Consider the following 22,835-nt stretch of genomic DNA (forward strand, 5'->3'; position numbering starts at 1 on the left):
CCAGGAAGCTGATCTGTATCGATGGTTCAATTCCAAAAGACTCCTTTATTTTCAGACTTCGACTTGGATTCAGCAAATAGAAAGTCCAGGGTGGAAGTGTGGTGGGGAATGAGATCAGGGTGTTCATTTCTTGGCTTCCTTGCAGTGAGAGGGCCTGGGGCTCACCATACCCCTGGCAGAAGTCACAGCTCTCCTTGAGTTAATTTGTTCTATAGGATTCCCTCCTTTCAGTTTCCAGTAACCTCTCCCAGCCTTCACGCCTTTGGACCGGAAAGTGGTAACAGATGCTGACGCTAATCAGGACTTTCTGCACTACCCCTTAGGTTTCCCCTACACCACACACGCATTGCATAATTAGTTTTGATAAATAAGCCCTTCTTAAATTATCCTCATTTGAATTTGCCCAGACTTTGCCGTCAGGACTTGACTGGTGCAGATGTTTTAAATGTGTTTTCTTAAGGTCCTTTTCAAAAGAAGGAAAAGTTGTATTCACTCTTTGTTTCACACACATTCACACACACACACACACACACACTTCACACACACCATCTCTCTTCGGGGCTTTTGCAAGCACCTGATTCATATTTCATTTAAAAAATACTATCACCAGGGAATTCCCTGGCAGTCCAGTGTTAGGACTCCGCGCTTTCACTGCTGCAGGCCCAGGTTGGATCCCTTGTCGGGGAACTAAGAGCCCACAAGCCGCGTGGCACAGTCTAAAGAGAAAAACAATACTGTCACCAAATGAGGTGAATGACCTCAATATCATGCAGCAAGGCTGAGGCAGTGTTTATTGTGAGAACTTGGAAGCAGAGGCAGTAACAAGCTTGTAGCTTGCCTATTGCCCATCACATCATTACAGTGTGCAGACATTAAAGACGCTTGGTCTATTATCATGTTCTGAGAAAAGAATTCACCCCCTCTCCTTGAGCTGTGAGGCCTTTTAGTTGCATGACAGGGAAGCCCAGTCCCTTCCTTGGTGTGACCATGGCCTGGGGTCCAAGTCTATTGTTCCAGCTGTGTGATATGGCAGCCCTTGGCCTCCAGCCCTGCTCTCCCTTCTTGCATTTCATGCCTAGGAAAGCCCTGGATAGTCCCTGCACGATCAAGCACTAGGTTTCTACGCTTGCAGTTGCAGGAATAGGATGTGATGGACAGCCCAGATCCACTGAAGTAGGTTTCCATGGGGCAAATTTTCATTGCCACAGAATCTGAAAGGTTCTGAGAAGCCAGCCTGTAGAGAACCAGACTTGGGCAAGACATTCCTTAGCTCTCAAATTCATTTTCTCTTTACACCATTTCAAAACCCAACATGAGTACCCAAATGTGTTTTATATAAAATTATAACACTCAGGAAAACCAGTATATGATACCAATTGTGTTTAAAATGCCATATATACCATCAAGGTCAAGTATTTGCGTTTAAACATCTCACTGATTGACAAGTAAATGTATGAATGAACTTGGTAACATCTATTTATGCAAAATAATATTATATAGCTGTATATTTCAACTCTATACAAAATTTAAAGAGGAATAATATTGGAAACTAATGGTTTAGTTAATAGCACCATTGATTTTATTAGTTATATCCCAAATCCCAATTCTGGCTTTAGCAAATATTCTACATTTCCACTGGAAGGCACTTTGTCCCGAGCCATTGTCCATTTGTCACCAGTTAGTGCACAGAGAAGTAACTCAATCTTGTGATGCTTCCTATCTGGCAGAAGCTTTCTCCTCAAAAGCATTTATTTATTCTTTGCCTGGTGAAAGAAAAAAAGACTAGTGCTACGCTCTGTGGGATTCAGAATGAAAAGAAAATGTTTTCTCTCTCAGCAAATTATGACATCATAAGGTAAATCATTACAAGACCAGCGATGCTAGAATGGAAAATAAAAACTGCAGTGCCCATTGAGCTTGACATGTAACGTTTTTTATTTTGTGATAAAAATGCTTCCATATAAATTTCGTCTTAACTACTTTTAGAATGAAACTTTGAAAATTAAAAACAAATTGTGCATTTTCCTTACTATGTATAGTCAGGAATATGCAGTCATTTTACTGGTTATGGGTTTCTCATACAAACAGATATCGTATCACTTTTATGAGAAATGTACACAAGGAAGAAGCCACAGTACCAAGCAGTTATGAATGGGAGCCTCAGGGCACATAAACTTGTCCTCTCAAACAGTCATTATACATTCAGTATATTAGTTAAGGCCAAGATCCCCAAACCACCTGCCAACAGAACATTACACCTTTGGTTCTTTTTTATGCAAGAATTATGAACTAGCAAATTTAATAAAAAGATGATATAATGGACTTGCACATCATAGCTGACTGCTTACATAAAATCTTTAGCTCTCAGTCTCTCTTTCCCTCAAACCTCTCCCTCCCTCACCAACATGTAAGTCAGAAAATTACACTTAATACAAAAGAAACAAATAAAAAACATATCCCCAAAGGCAGACAGAAGAGGAATCAAAGGAAGAATTTATAAAGATAAAACAAGAATGTGGGGGGCACAGAGGGTGACCTATACCTGGAATAAAAGTTGTATCCCATACAAACTTAGTCTCCAACTCAGCACCCGTGTGAGAAAGTGATTCTCCATCTTACCTTCTCTTTTACTAGGTACTATACAACTCAAGTGTTCTTACAATCTAAGCAATTCATAAATGCTGGAAAGGCAGTGTCTTCCTCCTCATCATTGAAGCCTGTTGTCTGTAATGGCAGCTTTCACATTCATTTCCCCAAAACCCAAAGAGGAACAAGCAAGTTAGGCCTACAGTGTGCTTGCAGATGGAGGAGGCTACAAGGGATCAAGCTACTGGATCAGAGGCTGACACTTTGAGGAAGCGGGGCTGGAACGGGATGACGGAGTAGTGCAGATGTGTGGGGTCCACAGTGATCCATGAAGATAGGTTCTCCCCACCTGTGAATCAACAAATGGGTCCAAGGATAAAGAGTCACCATTTAGAATGATAAAATACTACATACTAAGAAAGGGGCTGGTAGAGTTGCCATGTGAGAGAATAAAATACAAATGAACAAACAATCTGCTTATATCAGGGAAAAACAAAATTATTTTTTAATTCAATGAACTTGGGCAGGACTGGGAAAATCCTTTGTACACTTCCATGCGAACAGACACACAGGGTTTCCATACGAAGTCACAGACAGATCAATCAGGTAAATGGGAAGAACTGATGAATACTCCCAGGCAAGACAGGAATAAAAACTATCGAAACCAATATGGAGTAGGCAGACCACCTATTAATATCTACAAAATGTCCCCAGAAGAACTAATTTTCCATGTGTCATGACATCATAGTACCAGGCAGAAGTAACAGTGCGGAGACAGGACCAGTTGTTAGCTGACTCATGGAGAAGAGGAAGAAACGTATTTTTCTCTTCTTTTTAGTGTTGGCTAGAATGCTTCGTCCTTGACAGAGGGTCAAAAACGTTGCCAACACCACAAATACAGGAAGCAGACTCAGGTGAGATACAATCACAATCTGAACATGAGGGTGACAAGACAGTGAGTCTGTAATTGTCCATTATCATCTAGCAGGTGACTCTATGAAAGGAAAATGTCCCTGATAAGTGTCCACATTAGTTCCCTAACAGAGAATCTCATGATTGCTTGAAAGGAAAAGAAATGGTAGCAAAAAATAGCAAAGGCTACCTCACAGTTCCTCCCCTTCCAACCTTCTTGTAAGCCAACATTCTATTTCCCACACTCGAACACAGAAAACCCACGTGTTCAGTGAGAACCTACTGGGTGCACCAGTAATCAGACCCCACAGGGAAGCTAGGTGAAGGGGCCTGGGATCAGAAGGAACATCAGGAAGTAGAGACTATGGCCATCTGACTAGGGGAAGACGACTGTCACAGGGGGCCCCTGAGCGGAGGAAATTTCACTTCTAAACAGCGAGGGAATATTGTTTGAGACATTTTCTTCTTGGAGATATATGGAGGGGAAGGCTCAACAGCTAAGATGATCTTCCTCTGCTGGATGTGTGAGTGAAGCAGGCCGAGCGTTCTAATATCAGGGAACAAATGCGTTTCACACTGGCAGTCAATGGAATGCTTGGCAGGGACGGGTCAGTGGGTAACCACTCCTTGCATGAGTTACCTTATCTCTTGGTCATTCCAACATTCCAAACCTTTGTCTGTTTGGGTTTTTAAAGGGCTCATGTTACCTACACTGCCAAGGATAAACCTTCACACTTACTAGGCTCACAAATGGAAAAAACAACAGATTCTTACTCTTCTTCCTGGTAAGGTTTGTAGGAATCCTGCATGCAGGCAAGAGAATTCAGGGGCAGCCTCTTGAAGGGGGTTCTGGTCCCCTAAATGGGTTCAAAGAAAAATATTTTGCTCCCCTTCTTCTTTTACGAATGATATTATGTAGGAGAATGCACTATGTCCATTTTCTAAAGAAACATACTTGAACGTTTTCTGCTGAGAACCATAAAAGTAAACCCTGTGAGACTCCTAGGGACAATGGGAAAATAGGAGGGGAAAAGAAGGCTGCAGGTGCTTTCCAGAGCAGGAATGATTAAAAGCACAAAGGTCCTGCCCTATAACATGCAGGTGGGGTTCCAGCCACAGAGAGGTGCAACAATTACAGCACCAAGTGAAGTCAAAAGACTTTCCAAGGATGAGAATATATGATAGGTCAACTCCAGCAGAATTCCAGGGCACAATTCCCAATAGGACTCTACTATATAATCTTCTCATGGATATAGCAATAGCCCCCAAGGCTGAAAATACAGTCCAAGCTGCAAGAATGTCTGCAACAGGCATCAATCTTGTTGCCCACACTGAAGAGAGGAAACACGGTCCCAAGTCTTGTATTCATCTTGCAATTCCATGGACCTGGGCTTGATGGGCAAGAGATTACAAGGAGCCTTGTCCCTCCCCTGCTCCCCAAACCCTGCAGATACACAGTGAAGCTAATAAAATTGCTTCCTTTGCATCATCTACAAGATAAGAGCATCTCCTCTCCCCTGCCTCTGGAAGCTGGTTCCAGAGATTTCTTCATTTCTCTCCCGGACGACCTTCATTTGCTCCTCAGCAGCATTTACGATAGGAGTTCTGTCCCTACGCTGGAGGCAGAGTGTTTCATGCATAGACCTGCATGTTGCTGCGTGGTGGCTCAGACATGTGTGCCCCAGGTCCCCGCTGACTTCCTCCAGCACCCCCAGGAGTGGGGCTGGTGGTCACATCTGACCAGTCAGAAGCAGAGTGGGGGGATGAACTTGACCACTGGTCAGGAGACTCGGGAGATGGCGTCAGGTAGGGATGCTCACCCTGGAGGTGACCACTGTGACTGGGCGTTCTCTCAGCAGCGTTGGAGGAGGCATAGCTATGCTGTGAAGGGGGTGTGGGATACTTGCCCACAGAGGCTGGAAAGGGATGGTAGGCTGGGAGAATGGTCTGAGCGACCTGCCCGTCCTGCTGGGGCATCATGGCAGTGGGAAAAGCCATACTGGGCAAACGAGCCATTTCTGGGATCTGATACATGGTGGGCAGTGTGCCTGCTAGAGCCGGAGGGCAGCCGGACGGAGGCGGGGCAGCCCCGGCTGGTTGGGCTATGCCGCCTTTGGGGATTAGCTGGAAAGTCACGATGGGGGGCAAGGGCTCTCGAGGGGCAGGTACATGCTTCCCTTCGGGCGGCCTGCTCTGGGGACTTATGCCAGGGTGAGTGCCCTCAGCTGGAGCCAGGACCATACCAAACATCTCGTTGTACTGGGTCTCATTCACCTCCACGCGGTTCACCCAGTCCGCTGGGACAGTGACTGGATGTAGCCTACCCAAGCTGCCCGCACTGCCACTGCCCGGGGGGACAATGTGGTGGTGTGACAGCAGCTGGCTCACTGAGGGAAGCACAGTGCTGGCCCCGTGAGCCAGGGGCTGCATCTCATGAAGGTTAGAGAAAGACAGTGCATGCTGTGCACGGACTGGGGCAGGGGGGGCAGCAGTGGCCAACACAGGGTTGGGTGAGGCCTGTAAGATTCCGGGGGATGTAATCATCGGAGAGGATGTGGTATCGGAAACATATGTGTGAGGAGACTCTAGGGAATCGACGGGGGACAGAGTCACTGAGCTCTCAGACAACTGGCCCTTGTCACTCAGAGACTTCTTCCTCCTACTCCCCTTGGCATCCTTGGCCTCCTTGGCAAGGTTAGGGAGGCTACAGGGCACAACGCTCTTGGCATTGGGCCGTCTAGACTTCTTGCCCATCGGGGTGTGCTTCAGACTGAGAAAAGATCTGTTGGGTCCGCAGATGACAGGTGAGAGAGCAGAAGTCAGCACGGTGCCTGGAGGGCTCGAGGTCACATTGTACTCATCCAGCAGGCGCACAATGTCATGGTGCATGCGGTCCCGAGCCACGTCCCGGGGAAGACGATCCATGTGGTCTGTGATGTCCCGATTGGCGAAATGGTCTAACAGGATCTTGGCTGCTTCATAGCTCCCCTCCCGGGCAGCAAGAAACAGAGGGGTCTCTTCCTACAGAAAAGGCCCACACAGAGCACATTTTAATAACACTCTTGCGAATACAGTGGTGTTTCTCAATCTGTTTGTTATCATCACTTTAGACATTTTTTCCTAACTTCCTTCCCGGATGAAATTTTAATATCACAGATAAAGTGTATAACTACCTATGTACTGAATGGATATCTGTACTTTATACATAAAGAAAGTTAAGATTATCTTACCCCTCCCCAAGAACCAATTTTGCCCCATTGAGTGCTACATCTCCTTAGTGGGGAACATGTGAGATAAAGCATGTCCCCAAGCCAGAAATTCACTTAAAAGAGCACTGAGCTTATTAAAATAGGGTTCTAAAAGGAATAATAGGTAGAAATAAGAAAGGTATGAGGGGAAGAACCTAAAGCATGTATAGGACTGGGAAAAATAAGGGAAAGTAAAAGAAAGAAGAGATAAAACATCTGAGAGAAAGAACTAACATAAGGGAAAAGAGGAAATGAATGAGAGAAGATAAGATGAGCAAGAGAGGGGAAACATGACATAAAACTCAGAGGAAGAAAAGCAAACAGGAAAACATCATGGTGCCCAAGAACAGGGGGGGGAAAAAGTATCAAGAAAACAAATAAGAACAAACAAATGAAAAGGAAGTGACTGTGAACGGAATGAAGACCAGGAGAAAGGGAAATGTCAAAGAAGAGAAACGCAGAGAAAGCTACACCAAAGTTATTGACAGGAGAGCCTGATGCAGACTGAGTACTGAGTAGGCAGAGGGTCAATCCTGACACTTCCCTGGTTAAGCCCAATACGAGCACTCCAGCTCTCTGGACCAAGTTCCAATCTGCTTCCACCTTTGTCTATCCTTATCACAAGAGGAGCTACAGGAGAAAAGCGAAGGCCTTATAATCTGAGGTACTGCTATGCCTGCCCTCCAGCTCAGAGCCCAGACTGTACCTTGTTGTCCTGCATGTCTCGGTTGGCTCCATTTTTCAACAGCAAAAGGGTCGCCTCCACATTATTCACAGCAGCTGCCCAGTGAAGAGCAGATTTTCCTGCAGGGAAAAACATTTTTAGGGCTTCCCTGGTGGTGCAGTGGTTAGGAATCCGCCTGCCAACGCAGGGGACACGGGTTCGAGCCCTGGTCCGGGAAGATCCCACACGCCGCGGAGCAACGAAGCCCGTGCGCCACAACTACTGAGCCTGCGCTCTAGAGCCCGCGTGCCACAACTACTGAAGCCCGCGCGCCTAGAGCCCGTGCTCCGCAACAAAAGAAGCCACCGCAATGAGAAGCCCCTGCACCACAATGAAGAGTAGCCCCTGCTCGCCGCAACTAGAGAAAGCCCACGTGCAGCAACAAAGACCCAATGCAGCCAAAAATAAAAATAAAAATAAAAAATATTAAAAACAAAACAAAACAAACGAAACATTTTTATAAGCAGACAGAGCAGAGGGACATGTCCTACTCCTACTCTCGGGAAGCATCAGGATTTGTACAAGGAAACCTTGAACTTCTCAGACAGCAGTAGGAAGCCAGTTCTCTCTGGGGGCCCATAGGAAAAACCCAAGTATTATCTTCATTTTCCCCTATTCTAGAAATACTTCAGCACAGGCTGCCTAGCCTCCAGAAGACCTCTAAGTAAAAGGATCATCTGTCTATGGTACCACATCCCTCACATAGCAGAATCTACCCTGTCACACACTGAAGACAATAACCTACTTATTGATTACATGCCAGAATGCATAGTTAGAATCACCTCCACAATGACGTTGCCTCTCACATCCTCATATCAATAGCCTGGGAATGTACACAGGGCAACCTTCCATAGACCTCTGCTTTGAGACCCAAGAACCCTCACTAAAAATCCCTTCCCAGCTTCATCTATGGACACCTCCCACTGTCTCAGATCTCTGAACTCAATATGGTAAAAGGAAGAATGAATGACTGAATGAATCTTCAGTGGATTTGGATCTGCGACAGCTCATTAAGGATCGTGCAACAATCCTCCTCCCTAGAGGCTTGCTTTGCAGGTAGGAATGTGAATCCCTGCTTCTCATCCGTACCGTGGTCGTCCACTGCATTCACATCTGCTTGGCAGTTGATCAACTCTGCCACCATTCCCTCCACAGCTAGGCGGGCAGCCAGGATCAGGGGTGTGGTGCCATCATTCATCCTGGCATCTAGATCAGTTACTCGGTTGCGGATCAGTATCTAGAACACGAGAAAGTACAGAAAAGAGAGTCACCTGGATACAAAAAACAATGAAGCTAAGATAAGAAATAACAGCATCAGAGCTGAGGCTACACTGTAAGTCCCTGAAGGACAGGGAACGTCTTGTTATCTTTGTGCCCATGGTTCTACCAAGGTCAGTCAATAAGTATTTGTTGAATGAATGAATGAAGGAGTAAATGGATGAACAAAAATACAAACAAATAGGTGCTCAAGCTTTACAATGGCTATGCAAACTAATGTACTTCTACTTTCTAAAGAAAGAAGAGGGATGTGGGAAAATACCACAACCTCAATTATGGTGTATAGGTTAAGATGATACAGCATGCCTCCAATTTCCTTATAAGGGTAGAATAATAGGGCATCAGGTATACATCATGAACTCATGCCAAGAAACCCACCAAGGAGCAGCTGGAAGCCCATATGGTCAGATATATCTAGAGGGAGAAGCTGACACTAGTCAGAGGCTTCATTAACAGGTATCACTCCCATCTGATCTTTTCATTTGGGAGGCATTTTGCCACATCAGAAACAAAACAAAGCTAAGCAGTGATTAACAATCAGAAGACTGGTGTTCTCTGCTGTTGGCTCTATTATTTCCTGGCTGTAAATAGTCAAGTCTGTTTGCCTGCCTCCCTTTTCCTGCTTTCCCTTTTCCTTTCCAGCAAGCAGGACTCTATCATCTGCCTTATTTTCTCAAAGAATCACTGAACAAATGTAATGGGATATTAAGTGCCTTCATAAAGGGAAAATATACTAGATCCATAAGGAACCAACTCTTTACATGTTCTTTACCTGGAAGACACCTTGGGCATCAGCTGCCACTGCAGCATGGAGAGGGCAGCGGCCCATGTTGTCCTGGGCATTGGCATCTGCACCTGCATCCAGGAGGCGCTTGGCAGCATCAGCCCTCGAGTAGCGGGCTGCAAGATGCAGGGCCATCTCACCAGTCCGGTCTGTCTGGGCTTGGAGGCTGGCACCCTGGTAGACCAAGTCTGTGATGATGTTGGCGGAAGAGTCCTCTGCATCTTCATCTTCATCACTCATATCTGAGCTGCCTCCTCGGAGAGAAGCCAGCATCAGTGGGGTGCACCCATCTAGAGGAAGGGAAAATTCCAAAAAGTATTCGAGGGGAAGGACATTAATGTTCAATTAACCCTATTGTTGTTCAATGTGAAGAAAATTATTATTTTGTGAAAAAACTCTGTGATTCTTGTGGTAATCGGCAATTGACTTTTCCCTGATAATATCCTTTCTGTAAAGAGCAGCTATTCTCTACGTTAAATAAGCTTTCCTGTTCAAGTTCCTAAGTGCTATGTTATTTTAAATTGGACAACTTTTTTTTTTTTTTTTTTTTTGCGGTACGCAGGCCTCTCACTGTTGTGGCCTCTCCTGTTGCGGAGCGCAGGCTCTGGACGCGCTGGCTCAGCGGCCACGGCTCATGGGCCCAGACGCTCCACGGCATGTGGGATCTTCCTAGACCGGGGCACAAACCCGTATCCCCTGCATCGGCAGGTGGACTCTCAACCACTGCGCCACCAGGAAGCCCTGGACAACTTTTAAAAATATCCAGTATTAATAAACTATGTGCACTAAGGTACGAACTAAACAAATTCTCTATCCCTCTGCTTTGGAATATTATTTTTTTGTCCTACTAAAATCTATCCCAAATAATCAGCCTATTTGCTGTAGAGCATGCTGTATGTGAAGCAATGTGAAATCCTTCCCTCTTTTCTCATATAAATTCATAATTTCTGCAAGCCTGCGTTCCTTAAACATTCACTTCCTCAAGCTGATTTCCAATCTGTGAAATCAGAAGGTGGGACAAACACAGGGATAAGGTGGAAGCCAGGGCAGGCATGTGCAACGAAAAAGGGGAGGCTTGCAGGTGCTGACCTGGGCCGCGGACGTTCACATCCAGCACATCCACTTCCTGCTCTGCCTGAGGAGGAGTGAGAGCCAAAGACGGTGTCCTACGGATATCTGCAGCTTCAAGGTGCTGCTGTGTCCACGGCCGTCGATCGATGGGATCATCTTCTTCTGAGAGTAAAGCCTCATCTTCAGCCTGAAAGGAGAAGACAACTCTCCCTATCAATGTGGCCCACGCCAGGAGCTGCAGACAAGGAGCTAGTCCGGAGTCTCCCGTCACTTCTAATCTCCCACCCAGTTTTCTCTGTCCTCCTATCTAACCTTCCAGATTATTATCCACATTGGCTTCCCACCGCTCTCATGATGTGGTTCCTGTTTACCTCTACTGTATCATCTGTACAACTCTCCTAACCTCCCCAATCCCATACTCTAGGCTTCAGCCTTACTACGTCACCTATATTACCTACCTAACATGCCATCTATGGATCCCCAAAGCACCATTTTCCTGCTTCTGGACTTCTGCCTATGTTGTTCCTTCAGCCTGCCATGGTCTCTCCCAATTCTTTGTCTAACTAACTCCTGTCTACCCTTCAAATAGAAAGTAGACTCTAATTCCTCTTGTTGGTCCTAAAGAGCACCCTCTGCTCACTCTTCTTAACTGAGCATGTGTTAAGTACTTACATGGCACTACACGGCAGTTTCCACCGCTACCTGAAAGGTTCCTCACAATAGGCAACAAGCCTTGCTCAAGGTTGTCTCCTTGTACCCTGTATTGAACCCAGTGCCCAGCACAGAGCAAGCATTCAGGAAGTATTTATTGACTATTATTATTTTAAAACCAGCTGCCCTTTATGAAGTATTTAGTATGTGACAGAAAATAGCTAAGGCAAGTTACACGTATTGCTATATTTAAACCTCACAACAACTCATAGAGGAAAGAATTATTATTATTTTCCCTATCTTACAGATTAAGGTAATTAAATACAAAGAGGTTAAGTAAGGTACCAGAGTTTTGGACTTGAATCCAGTTCTGACTATAGCTAAAGCAATGTTCTTAACCATCATGGTGTACTTCATGCCTGTATTCCTCAAGCATTTATTTCCTCAAGCTGATTTAGACTATCCCTGGGATACATGCATATCCCAGCCATTTATATCGATGGGTAAATGGTCTCCTTTTTCATGTCAGACTCAGCCCAATGTACCTCTTACTTCTATATGGCTTCAGTTTCCAGGGCTCAAGCTTTGAAGCCTCCAAACTCAGTGGTCATTGGCTCTCTTCCACTGATTAGTTCCACCTTCCCTTCCAGAAGAAGTACCCAGAGAGGATAAGGGAGAGATCTAGCCATGAAGGAAATTGCTATTTACACACAGTGGTCCTTATTCAAGTACCATCAGCATGACACTTGAGGAAGGAAGCATGTTTATTTTATTGTTTTTAAAGAGTTCTTTTTGAAAAACTTATATAGGTAACCCAAGGCCATCAGTGACCTAAAGATTCCTGCCTTTTCAGACAACCTAGGATAGCCTCTGCCTGGGCAACATGCAAAGAATAGCACCCTTTTCTCCCATTCATGACACTCTAGGTACCAAAGGGCAGAAATATGAAATGTGAGCAGATAATGGATAACAATGGTGGTTCTACCATGGCTAGCTCACCTTGGCTTTCTTTGGCTGGGGCCCTTCATCATCGACCCAATGTTCACTTGTTCCAGAACCAATTAGGTTAGCCTCTGAGACTTGCACTGAGAGATTTCTGATGTGACAGAATTAGGAAGGTGTAAAATAAGAGCAGATGTTATACCATATACGAACATAGCAGTTTTCAATATTTTTTCTACCATCACACACTCTCATGGCTATAGTCAGACTTTCAGGGCCTTTGGCCCAGGAAAAATGGGCAATATTACATCCCATTGCCTGAGGAAATATCCTTTCCTTTCCCACTATAATCAAGAGCTGACAACAAAAGTGTGCCTGCCTCATCACAGAAGCTGAGGACCACTGTGATTATATATGTACAGAATTGAAGCATCCAGACTCTTGTTATTTTGTAGTCACCCAGTAGGCATCCAGAATCATGGTCAAGTGTAATAACACAGCATGGCCAGAGCTCAGAATATAAAATCACGATTCAACAAGATCTGATTTTCCCCTTATCCATGATCATTATTACTGTGAATGGTAGCTTGTTGGCAGACTCCCTTACTTCAGCCCCACGGCATCCTGTCCCACTGGCTCACGACGTTTGTGATTGCTGGAGTCACGGCGAAGGGTGAAGCCCTCAGGCAGCCAGAGGGAACCATGCTTACGCTTTCGTTTTGCCATGATAACCCCCAGCAGGATAATAAACAAGACAATAACAACAGCAACAGCAAGTAGATAGATAAGCTGGGTGCGTTTTGGGGTCAGGGATTCACCTGAAAGTGCAGAGAGACAGGGAAAAGTGATGAATAAAACGTCCACCTCTCAATATTCCCCGTACATTCCTTTAGAGAACAACTTTGACCTCACCATCCCTGAGAAATAGAGAGCTGCACATTGTAAACTATGCCCTGTTCTTTCTGCCCCCAAACTGACACCTTTCTCTCCATACTTTCCCCTTAATTCCAGTGCCACTCACTGACAACAGACACAAGAGGGTATGACAGGGTCCCCTGGATGGCGTGAGATGCCAAAAGAGCTGCTGCTGCATCCGTATTCTTGAAGCACTGGTCTGAATCTTGAACACACTGGCGGTTGTCAATTTCCAGGAATACCTGAGAGCTGTGGGAAGCCGAGGGGAAAGAGGTAAAAGGGAAATGGTGAGAAAACGGAAGGACGTCAGTCCAGGAATCTGAGTTAGAGAGGGTGACATGAGCCTTCTTCCTCACCCTCAGCCTCAGGCTCTCCACCTCTGGAAGCTGCCTCCAGAAAGATCTCAGAATTTAAGATGTTGTCCATCTAGATCCTAAACACTAATTCTCACTTGGGAGATGTCTTGCTATCCTTGGTTTGGCTGAGTCTAAGCATTCTGACTTAGGCAACATAAGACAAAGTGAGAAAATGGGGTGAAGCTGTCTTTGGTGGGCTTCTCCTACCCGGTCCAACGTACTCAACGGTACATAGAGCCACTCTAAAAATACACCCCTGCCCCTTGTTTTTGTTCCTTACTCTCCTTTGTCTCTGCATCTGTACTTCAGCTAGCTATTGAGTTGAACACTGTGAGATATACTAACAATGTGGGGTGTGAATGACAGAACATATGCGGAACATCACCATTGTCAAAGAGACATAAATGGAGGGCCTTGAAAAGAAGGCCAGGATTAATATAAAGAGGAGTCATTACTAGAGGGATTTAAGGTAACTCCGGCAAACGGTTAGAGATTCTAGCACTTGAGGAGGCCATCCTGACATCCTGCCCCCCATTTGCTCCAGCCCACTTTTCAGGATCCCCAAATCAAGGCAAACCTTTGGCACTAACTGTAAATACTGGGATCATGGGCTTGTGTTACTTGGTTGGCTGTTCTTTTTCTGACCTTTCATTTTTATAGATGCAGTGACGACTTCTGTGTATCAAAGTGCTCAGCTTGATGAAATGAAGCTTTAAGAAGTTCATAAATTAAAAAACCTACCCAGCCACTTCCTGTTCTTGATCGCCAGGAAGGGACCTGCGTGCCAATCTCTGCTTCTTCATGGCAGCTGACTTTTCACCATAATAGGGGTAGACCATGAGGTCCCCCTGGGCATCCCGTTTGATGCGTAGGTTGGTGTGGAGCAGGGTGCCCAGCGCCCGCAAGAAGCTGCGAGCATCCTGGAGCAGTTGTTCAGGTGGCATCAGCACCACAATGACCAGGGTACCCTGTGCCAGGTTTTCTGGCCGGTCAGCAGCACAGTCCAGACCGTCCCAGCCACACGCCTCACTGTTGCATCCCTGGTCACAATGGTTGTCTTTGAAGTGGTCTGCACAGTATTTGTCATATCTAGGCAGGGGGAGGCAGAGGAGGAAGAGAACAAGGTAAGGGTCTCAGACCAGACCGGAGCTCTATTTGGTTTCCCCTTGGAACTAATGTGGATTTTCCTACCCATTTTCTATGGCTCAGATTCGATCCCGAATGCCCCATGAAGCCTTCTGTGACTCTCCCATCGCTGTCTTCTTAGAGTCTATATAGTCTACACCCCTTAGTGTCAGTGAGTGCTCTCTGAATGAGAAACAAAACTGTTCTCACTACACTCATGGGCCCCCAGGCAGCTCATAATCTTGTTACATCAGATTTGTAAACAAATCTGGAACAAAAATCTACTTGGTTCATGCTTCCTTTATTTTTTTTTTTATCCATTGCCTCTAGGCTTTCAGAAGTAAAACATGACTCTAGAGAGTGCTTCCAGAAACTGGAGAGTAGCCCTGTACCACCGAGAGATGCTGTACAGTGGACCACATTGATATGGCCCAATTCTTTTCTAATCGAGATTGAATCCCAGCTCTGGAAGGTAGGTGGGGGAGCAGTGTGTCCCACACAGGATACCAGATCTAATGTGTACTGTACCTTTCAAACACTGGGAAAAGGAAATTGAATCCCAAAGCCCAGTGATGCAAAAATCATTTTATTTTCACTCTCCTCTCCTCCTCCACTCCCATCCCTTGATGGTTCCACCACCTAGTACAACTTGTGCCACTCTAGCTCAATGAGGAGGTCAGAAGTAGCTGTACGTGCTTTGGCAAGGTCTTGAACCTCCTAGGTCTCAGTTCCCTCACCTGTGAAAGGCCATTAACAATACCTATGCCTCACAAGGTTGGTGAAAATTAATCACAGTTAAACTAAATGGGATGACTAAATGGAAAGTCATTATGTAACCCACAAAGCCCCCTATAACTGCAACAATGAAGACCTGGAGGGTTAAGTTGCCTAAGCTAACTTATGCTTCCTGACAAACCTGATGGGGAAACCCTGTCTTAGGGAAAGGAATGGGGCAAACAGAGAGAGGTACAGACCTTTCCATCCATCCTGCAGGCAGGTTATGTGACAGGCTGCCTGAGAGTGGGTAACAACACTTCCAAAAGTTATTTCCCCCAGGAGGTTGTGAGAGCAGCAGGCGAGGAAGCAGAGACAGGCAGAGAGAGGGCGGTTGTGCAGTGAGCATTCCTGCACCTCTGTCAGCAAGGGAGAGCACAGGGCAGCGCGTGCTGGGACAAGGCTGACACCGGGAAGAAGAGGGCCCCAGGGCACCAGTCCGAAAAGCAGAGGCAGCTTGGGCTGAAGCACTGGAGTGGTTAGGAGCAAGAACAAGAAACCAAGGTATGTTAGTGACAGTGTCCCTCGGTTCTGGGGACCCTGGATGCTTACTTGCATGTCTTGCTATTCCTCTGGCATTCAAAGTTGTCAAACAGGCACTCAGCCGTGTTGCACAGCTCATCACACTGGTTGTTGATGTAATCCCAGCAGGGAAGCGGGGAGGAGCAGTTGGCCCAGGGGTTCTCCATGGTGAGAGAACAGTCACCCCCATCCCACTGGCAGGCATGGCTGTTGCAGGCCTCATCGCAGATGCCATCCCGAGCTTTGTCGGCACAATACTGGCTCAGACAGGTGGCAGGAGGGGTGCTGGTGGGAGCTGTGTAGAATTCACAGTGGCTGCCCCAGAACGGTGGAGAACACTTGCAAGAGTAATAAGGAGGCTGGCGCTGAGGGTAGCAGCTGCCCCCGTGCTGGCAGGGGCTACTGGCACACCCTGAGCCACAGTCCTGGGGGTTGGGGCAGAAGCAGCGGGGGCCTGAGGCTGTGTGCACACACTGCTCCCCTCTCCTACACTTCACTTGTCCACAGCTGCTCTGGCATCTCGCCCCAGAGAATCCCTGTGGAAATCAGTGAACAAATGAGAATGGCAGGCTGACTCTTGAGGGCATGCCCCATTTCCCCTCCCAATCCCCTCTCGGCCACACCTTTAGGGAGGTAAAGACTAGACCCTTGGCTAAGATCCCTCCGTGTAGCCTCCTGGACCAAGTTCTAGGAAGAGACCTCTTCAAGTCAACCTATAGGTTAGGGCTGGCAGTTCCATAGGATGAATATAGAATTTTCTCACTCTAAGAGCTCAGTTCTAGAAATGAAGTCAACAGTTCATGGTAGGATAAGAGTCAGGTGACACCGTATCTATTAGCACCTTTCCTAAGCGTCATTAGATCACTCATACAGTGACTTTATAGGGGAAAAAACTCACTTCAGAGTACTAGGTGTCTAAAAAACTTTCCTATGCCATTTCATTCTTAGCCTTCTTGCTCAGTCCAGGCCAAGGTTACTGAACAGGTTTCCTTTTGGTATCTTTCCACACATAGCAATCTGTGTTAGAGAGGTTTTAGCCTCTGGCAGTAGCAAAAGTGTTTGCACAGCAAATGGCTAATGTTAGGCTTCCTTCTAGTTGAAGAAGCAGCCTGCTCTCAAATAGTCCCTGCCAAGGAATGTGAGCAGAGTGGCATTTCCAACCAACTCTGGCCCAATCTGGGCAGTAAGACTACCCTCCAGCATAAGACCCAGAAGCCAGAGACACTAGCCCTGATTTCAAGGGAACATTCCATCGCCCTTGGTGCTTCTGAAGATTGACAGTCACAGATCAGGGAGCTCACTGTTTCTGGAAGTATTTTAACAGTTCTAAATGGAAAACTGAAGCACTTTCTCCTAAAGAGGCTAAAATTAAGAAATGTCCCCACCAAGATAGTTCCCCACAGAGCTCAGAAACACCAGGTTTAATCTCAGCTTCGTCACAGACTGTGGAAGAGAGCATCCTCCTTCAATAGGCAACATGGCACTCACCGGCGGACAACGACAAATGAAACCATCAGGCATGTTGCTGGCCACAGCACAAGTCCCTCCATTCAGGCAAGGCATTTGGGGACACACATCGACGAAAGTTTCACAGTGACGACCTCAGAGTAGAAAATGAAAGGGTGTTTTAAAAGGCAAAAGTAGTAACTGCAAGTTACACAACAGAATACTACCGGGATGTGAGCCAGTCAAAGGATTAGAGAAGGAGGAAGAGGTATGAGAATTAAGTTCTAAGCCTAAGGGAACAAAAGAGGATGAGGAAGGCACTCATTGGGTCTCAACATGCGTGGCCAATCACCGACTCAAGGCAGTTCCCTCATTTGTCTTATCTTCAGTAATAAGCACAAATGGCACACATACGTGCCTGAATCGACTCACAAAATAAGAATCGACTCACAAAACAAGATTTTTTACAAAAAAAAAAAAAAAGGAAAATGACATCTAAGCTTTTTTTGAAGGCACTTTAGCTTTCATGAGTCAAAAGAAACATTTAGCAAAAGTGTTCACTGCATTTTAACACCGTCTATTTCATAAGAGAGGCTACACCAGACCAATACATCTAAATGGTGATTAACATATACACACTACTATATATAAAATAGATAACTAATAAGGACCCTATTGTATAGCACAGGACACTCTCCTCAATACTCTGTAATGACCTATATGGGAAAAGAATCTAAAAAAAGAGTGTATATATGTATATGTATAACCGATTCACTTTGCTGTACGGCAGAAAGTAACACAATGTTGTAAATCAACTATACTACGATAAAAATTAAAAGGAAAAAAACTAAGAAAAAGGGTGATTTGCAGTTTATAGCGAATTTTCATCAGTGACGTCTCTTTTCAATCATTTTTTAGCCCTTCTGTAACCTGACTGGCACTGTTTCAAAACACAGCTTACTATTCCCAGAGTTAACGATCTCTAGGCACAGTTCTAAAACAGAAGGTATCCTGAGCCCGCTGTTCCATGACAAACTGAACTAAGCAAATGAAATCATGGTGGGGACATAGGGTAATGTTGGGGCCTTTTGGCAAATGGCAGGATTCAGGCCCCATCTGGCCTTCAGGCACTTGGAAGGGAAGAGATGGCTTTAAAAATTAAAATGAAATTAAAATAGCAGTAATTTTGGCCAACCAGAATTATGAGGCAGGAGTTACAGATATTTGTTTCTTCAAATCATAGCAGCAGACAATAAGCAAGAGCAGCCACCACATTTGCACGGGGCTCGGGGACTGATGGTCCCTTGATGTTCATCTCAGTATCAGCACCCCACCATAATTACAATCAATAAGTCAAAGGATTTTTTTATTCACAAGTGTAGACTATGTAGAAACACCACTTCCTGACTAGGGGACCCCAGTTCAAGGTGGCCTCCATTCCTTCCTTCATCTATTTCCTTCTTTCTTTGTAAGAGCTTATCCTTGTTTCCAGATAAAGGAAGCCTCAGAGGTAATGAAAGGAACAGGAGTCAGTTCTGCTCTTCTGGCTTCTCAAACACATCATGAACAATATGAGACTACAGTCCAGTGTTGCCTCAAAGGCATGATGTTCATAATGGATTGTTTCTCTTTTGATAATGTACCTAGGCATCTTCTATATTTGAAAATCCATCCCATTTTTAATAAAATTCCCAAGTTCTTAAAGGTAGCACATCTTCAAAATTGGAAGGAAGAATGTCTGGATATAATAGGCTCAGAATGTAGCAGAGTCCAACTTGCCAAACTATTAGTAAGTAGACTACTGCAGACTCTCATCTGACTCCCAAGGAATACGTCTACAGCATAAGATTTGGATGGACCCCAGAAGTGCATAACAGATTTCGGAGTATCTGATGATACTGCTATACCTCCAGAAATAATTAGTAAGTGTCTATGATAAAGTCCTTATTCTGAAGCAGGACTTGGTCATCTTTATAATCTGTGATGAACACAGCCAAATCTTATGACTGCAGGTTATACTTGTGACTTCTGAAGTTTTCCTATTCAAACCCTCATCAATCAATTTTGGTTAAACACACCCCAATTTGGATCCACTCCCTTTAAGTGTCCTAGAAGACCCTAAGCCTTTCTGGATTCCCACAGAGGTGGAAAGGTCACAGTGGCAGCGACTACCCAGTAACTCAAGTCACTACATGCCAAAGGAGGCAGGGTGATGAAACCAAAGTTAGATGTAAGGTTCCTGAAAACAAGATGTTATTTTGCTCAGAGGAAGAGTTCTGGAGATGGATGGTGGTGATGGTAGCTTAACAGTGATGAATGTCCTCAACACCACTGAACTGTATACTTAAAAATGGTAAAGATGGTAAACTTTATCTTATGTGTATTTTACCTCAATTTAAAAATGTTATTTTGCTCAACTACTCCCAACATTCTATTTCTTTTTTTAATATTTCTGCTACAGTATGATATAATGAATGTATAACAAAAGAGATAGCGTCTCTCAGGAATAGCAAACGTCGATGGAGCACAGACCTAAGAAAAAATGGGCCCTTGAATTAAGCTGGTTTAGTTTTTCACATATGAGAAAAGCTTCACTCGAGTCTGGGGTGTGTCATACAGGGCCCAATTTCCTCACTAAGATCTCCCTCAGAGGCAGAGTGGCTGGGGAGGCTGGGAAGTCGCTCACCGGTAAAGGCGCTGCGGCAGACACACAGGTAGTCGTTGGTAAGCTGTATGCAGTCTAGGCTGCCCTCAGAGCTGCAGGGGTTGGAGAGGCACTCGTTGATGTCCCCCTCACACCGCTCTCCAGCAAAGCCAGGCAAGCAGCGACAACTGTAGCCCCCAATCCTATCCAAACACTGACCGCCGTTAAGGCAGTGGGGACCCCTGGCACAGTCATCAATGTTCTCTTCACAAAGCAGGCCTGGAGGAAAGAGAGGAGAGAGAGAAAATCATGACAATTCTTGGAACGCTCCTTTCCAGCAAGTGAGAATCACCCTTTTGGCACTTTCACAACTAGTCAGGTTACATTCCTCAGTCTGCGGTGGGAACTTTTAGGTCAGGCAGAGCAAAACACACTCTTGATCAAGGACAGCTGCCATCCTCTTGGTCACCAGTAAGGAAGGAATGTACTCAGGGCTTCACATGTACTCTCCCGCACAACCCAAAGAAGCAGCTCATTAGGTAGTAAGCTAGCATCATTTTCATTAATTTATTCATTTTGATTCAAAATATAAAAACAGTTTAAAAATAACAATAAATAAATAAATAGATTACAAGTAAGAATTGGAAGAATTCTTGGTAAGAATTGGAAGTAAATTTTGAGTGATATAATTGACTTTTCCTGTAAAATAGTATAAGTGCACTAATATCTTATATTGAAAAAACAGAGGGGAAATACCCTGTTGAGAGCTCAAAGGTTACTCCACTTAAAACAGAACTCATTCAATGTGCTGTAGTTGTAAATGAGCCATCAAGCAAGAGTATCTGTAAATATTTTTGAGAAAGAAACAAAAGAAATCAATGACTATTCTAGAAATGATTTCATGATTAATTCAAAAAAATTGCAAAAGAAAGGAAAGTAGTTCTGTATTCCTACCACTTGTAATAGCAAGACTATTGGAAAGAAAAGAAAAATGTAAGAAAAGGCCTCATTTTCAATAGCAATAATAAAAGATAAAATACCCAAGAATAATCTTAACAAGAGATGTGCTACACCTACATGAAGACTTTAAAATAGACCTGAAAGACTCAAAAGGAAACTTGAATAAATGGAAAGACACTATGGTTTGGTTAGGAAGACTCCTCATCATAAAGATATCAGTCTTCTTTACACAAATTCATAAATTTAATGTGACTCCAATAAAAATACTAACAGGATTTTTAATAGACAATCTGATTCTAAAATTATATAGAAAAACAAACTATAACCACAGCCTGGAAAACCCTGAAAAAGAAGATCCTTAATATTTAAAGCAGAGAGGCATTGATAAATTAATAGAATAATAGAACAAAAAAGAAAGTCCAGAAAAATACCCAAATACACATGGGAATTTAGAATTTGATAAAGGTGCCATCTCAGATCACTGTATGAAAGATCAAATATTCAATAAATTGTGTTGGGACAAATCAGTAGCCATATGGAAAAAGTTCTCCAGTATTCTAGTACTTGAAGAAAACATGTGAGAATTCCTTTATAATCTTAGAATGTGAACAGTGTTGCTGACTAGGATTCAAAATACAGAAACCATAAAAAAAACTGATAAATTCAACCTGATTAAAAATTAAAATCTCTGCATGAAAAATCCCCATAAAGAAAATTAAAAAACAAAAAAGTAATACATCGGGAATATACTTATATTTTGTTTCATAGACATCTGTTCTCTGTAAAATATAAACAACATAACAGGAAAAAAGGATACAGATATGAACAGAGAAACCATAGAAAAAAGAAAACCAAATGACTCTTAAGTGAGAGTATGTCCATTCACATTGAGGAGAAGCCCATAGGTTTGCTCATACATTGCAATTCAGTAATATCAACGAAAATTACAAATGCACATATTCTCTAATCCAGCAATTCCATTTCTGAAAATTTATTCTACAAATACACTTACACACAATCTAGACAATTCACATTTCTATCATTAGGGTACTGGTTAAGTAAAATATGGTATGCCCATAAAAGGGATTTCTGCAGAATAAAAAAGATTAAGGAGGTTCTATATTTTGATATAGAAACATCTCCAATTAAGTTAAAAAAAAAACCAAGTGTAAAATACTGTGTCTAATCTATCTTTAGAGTAAGAAATGGGTATTAAAAATATCTTTGTCCTTGGCTTCTATATACATAAAGAAACTCTGAAGGATGCATTAAAAAAAAATTCAAAAAAGATACACAAAAAACTAAAGAAAAGTGGTGTTTACTTGTTTGTGAGAGAAGGAGAACTAGGTATATGGGAAGGAGATTTTTCACTGTATGCTCTGTCTCTGTATGTGTGTGTGTGTGTGTGTGTGTGTTGGGGTGGGGGGTTGTATAAAATTGTGGACCATGTGCATACATTACCTATTAACAAACAAAATCAAAAACTGCAAAGTAAAAGCAAACCAGTATGTGCTCCCACTCTCATAGAATATTTGGTATTCTATGGACTGCTAGTAAAATGAACACAGATGCTTATCCTCCTATCAGAATAGAACCAGCAGTCTTGAACAGACCTATCAAGTAAAAGAGAGGTCAACCTCAGCCTGAGGCAGAAGAACTATTACAGTTAGCTCTTGACGTGGGGGCCTGGAGGCAACCCAGGCCAAGATCCAAAGCTCAGGAGTATAGAAAGAAAAGCAATAGTGGTAACTCTAGCAATGAGGCTGTGGGACTTGAGAGTTCTCTGGAATGTTCACCAATGGCCAGAGAAGTCAAGCCAGGAGAAATAAATACCACTCCACATATCTAACCAAACACAACAGTATAATAACTCAATGAATTTTAAGTATGACAAACT

At 44.1% G+C, this 22,835-nt stretch overlaps 1 protein-coding gene across 2 annotated transcripts in view; it reads right to left on the bottom strand.

The window, feature by feature from the left end:
- Positions 1 to 1,911: 1,911 nt before the first annotated feature.
- NOTCH2 (notch receptor 2) overlaps positions 1,912 to 22,835 on the bottom strand; it is a 182,463-nt gene continuing 161,539 nt past the window's right edge. Inside the window, exons 23-34 of one of the 2 annotated variants that reach the window (XM_059071567.2) lie at positions 20,021 to 20,257; positions 17,377 to 17,489; positions 15,919 to 16,424; positions 14,209 to 14,556; positions 13,218 to 13,360; positions 12,804 to 13,014; positions 12,254 to 12,350; positions 10,622 to 10,790; positions 9,521 to 9,822; positions 8,560 to 8,707; positions 7,453 to 7,550; positions 1,912 to 2,935 (exon numbers count right to left, since the gene is read on the bottom strand). In XM_059071567.2, coding sequence (XP_058927550.1) covers positions 2,828 to 2,935; positions 7,453 to 7,550; positions 8,560 to 8,707; positions 9,521 to 9,822; positions 10,622 to 10,790; positions 12,254 to 12,350; positions 12,804 to 13,014; positions 13,218 to 13,360; positions 14,209 to 14,556; positions 15,919 to 16,424; positions 17,377 to 17,489; positions 20,021 to 20,257 — 2,480 coding nt within the window. In that variant the 3' untranslated portion in view covers positions 1,912 to 2,827. Of the gene's footprint in view, positions 6,520 to 7,452; positions 7,551 to 8,559; positions 8,708 to 9,520; positions 9,823 to 10,621; positions 10,791 to 12,253; positions 12,351 to 12,803; positions 13,015 to 13,217; positions 13,361 to 14,208; positions 14,557 to 15,918; positions 16,425 to 17,376; positions 17,490 to 20,020; positions 20,258 to 22,835 lie in introns of both variants that reach the window. The other variant, XM_059071559.2, reaches the window with a different exon arrangement.

Source organism: Kogia breviceps, chromosome 1 (assembly GCF_026419965.1).
Source record: "Kogia breviceps isolate mKogBre1 chromosome 1, mKogBre1 haplotype 1, whole genome shotgun sequence".
Lineage (NCBI taxonomy): Eukaryota > Metazoa > Chordata > Mammalia > Artiodactyla > Physeteridae > Kogia > Kogia breviceps.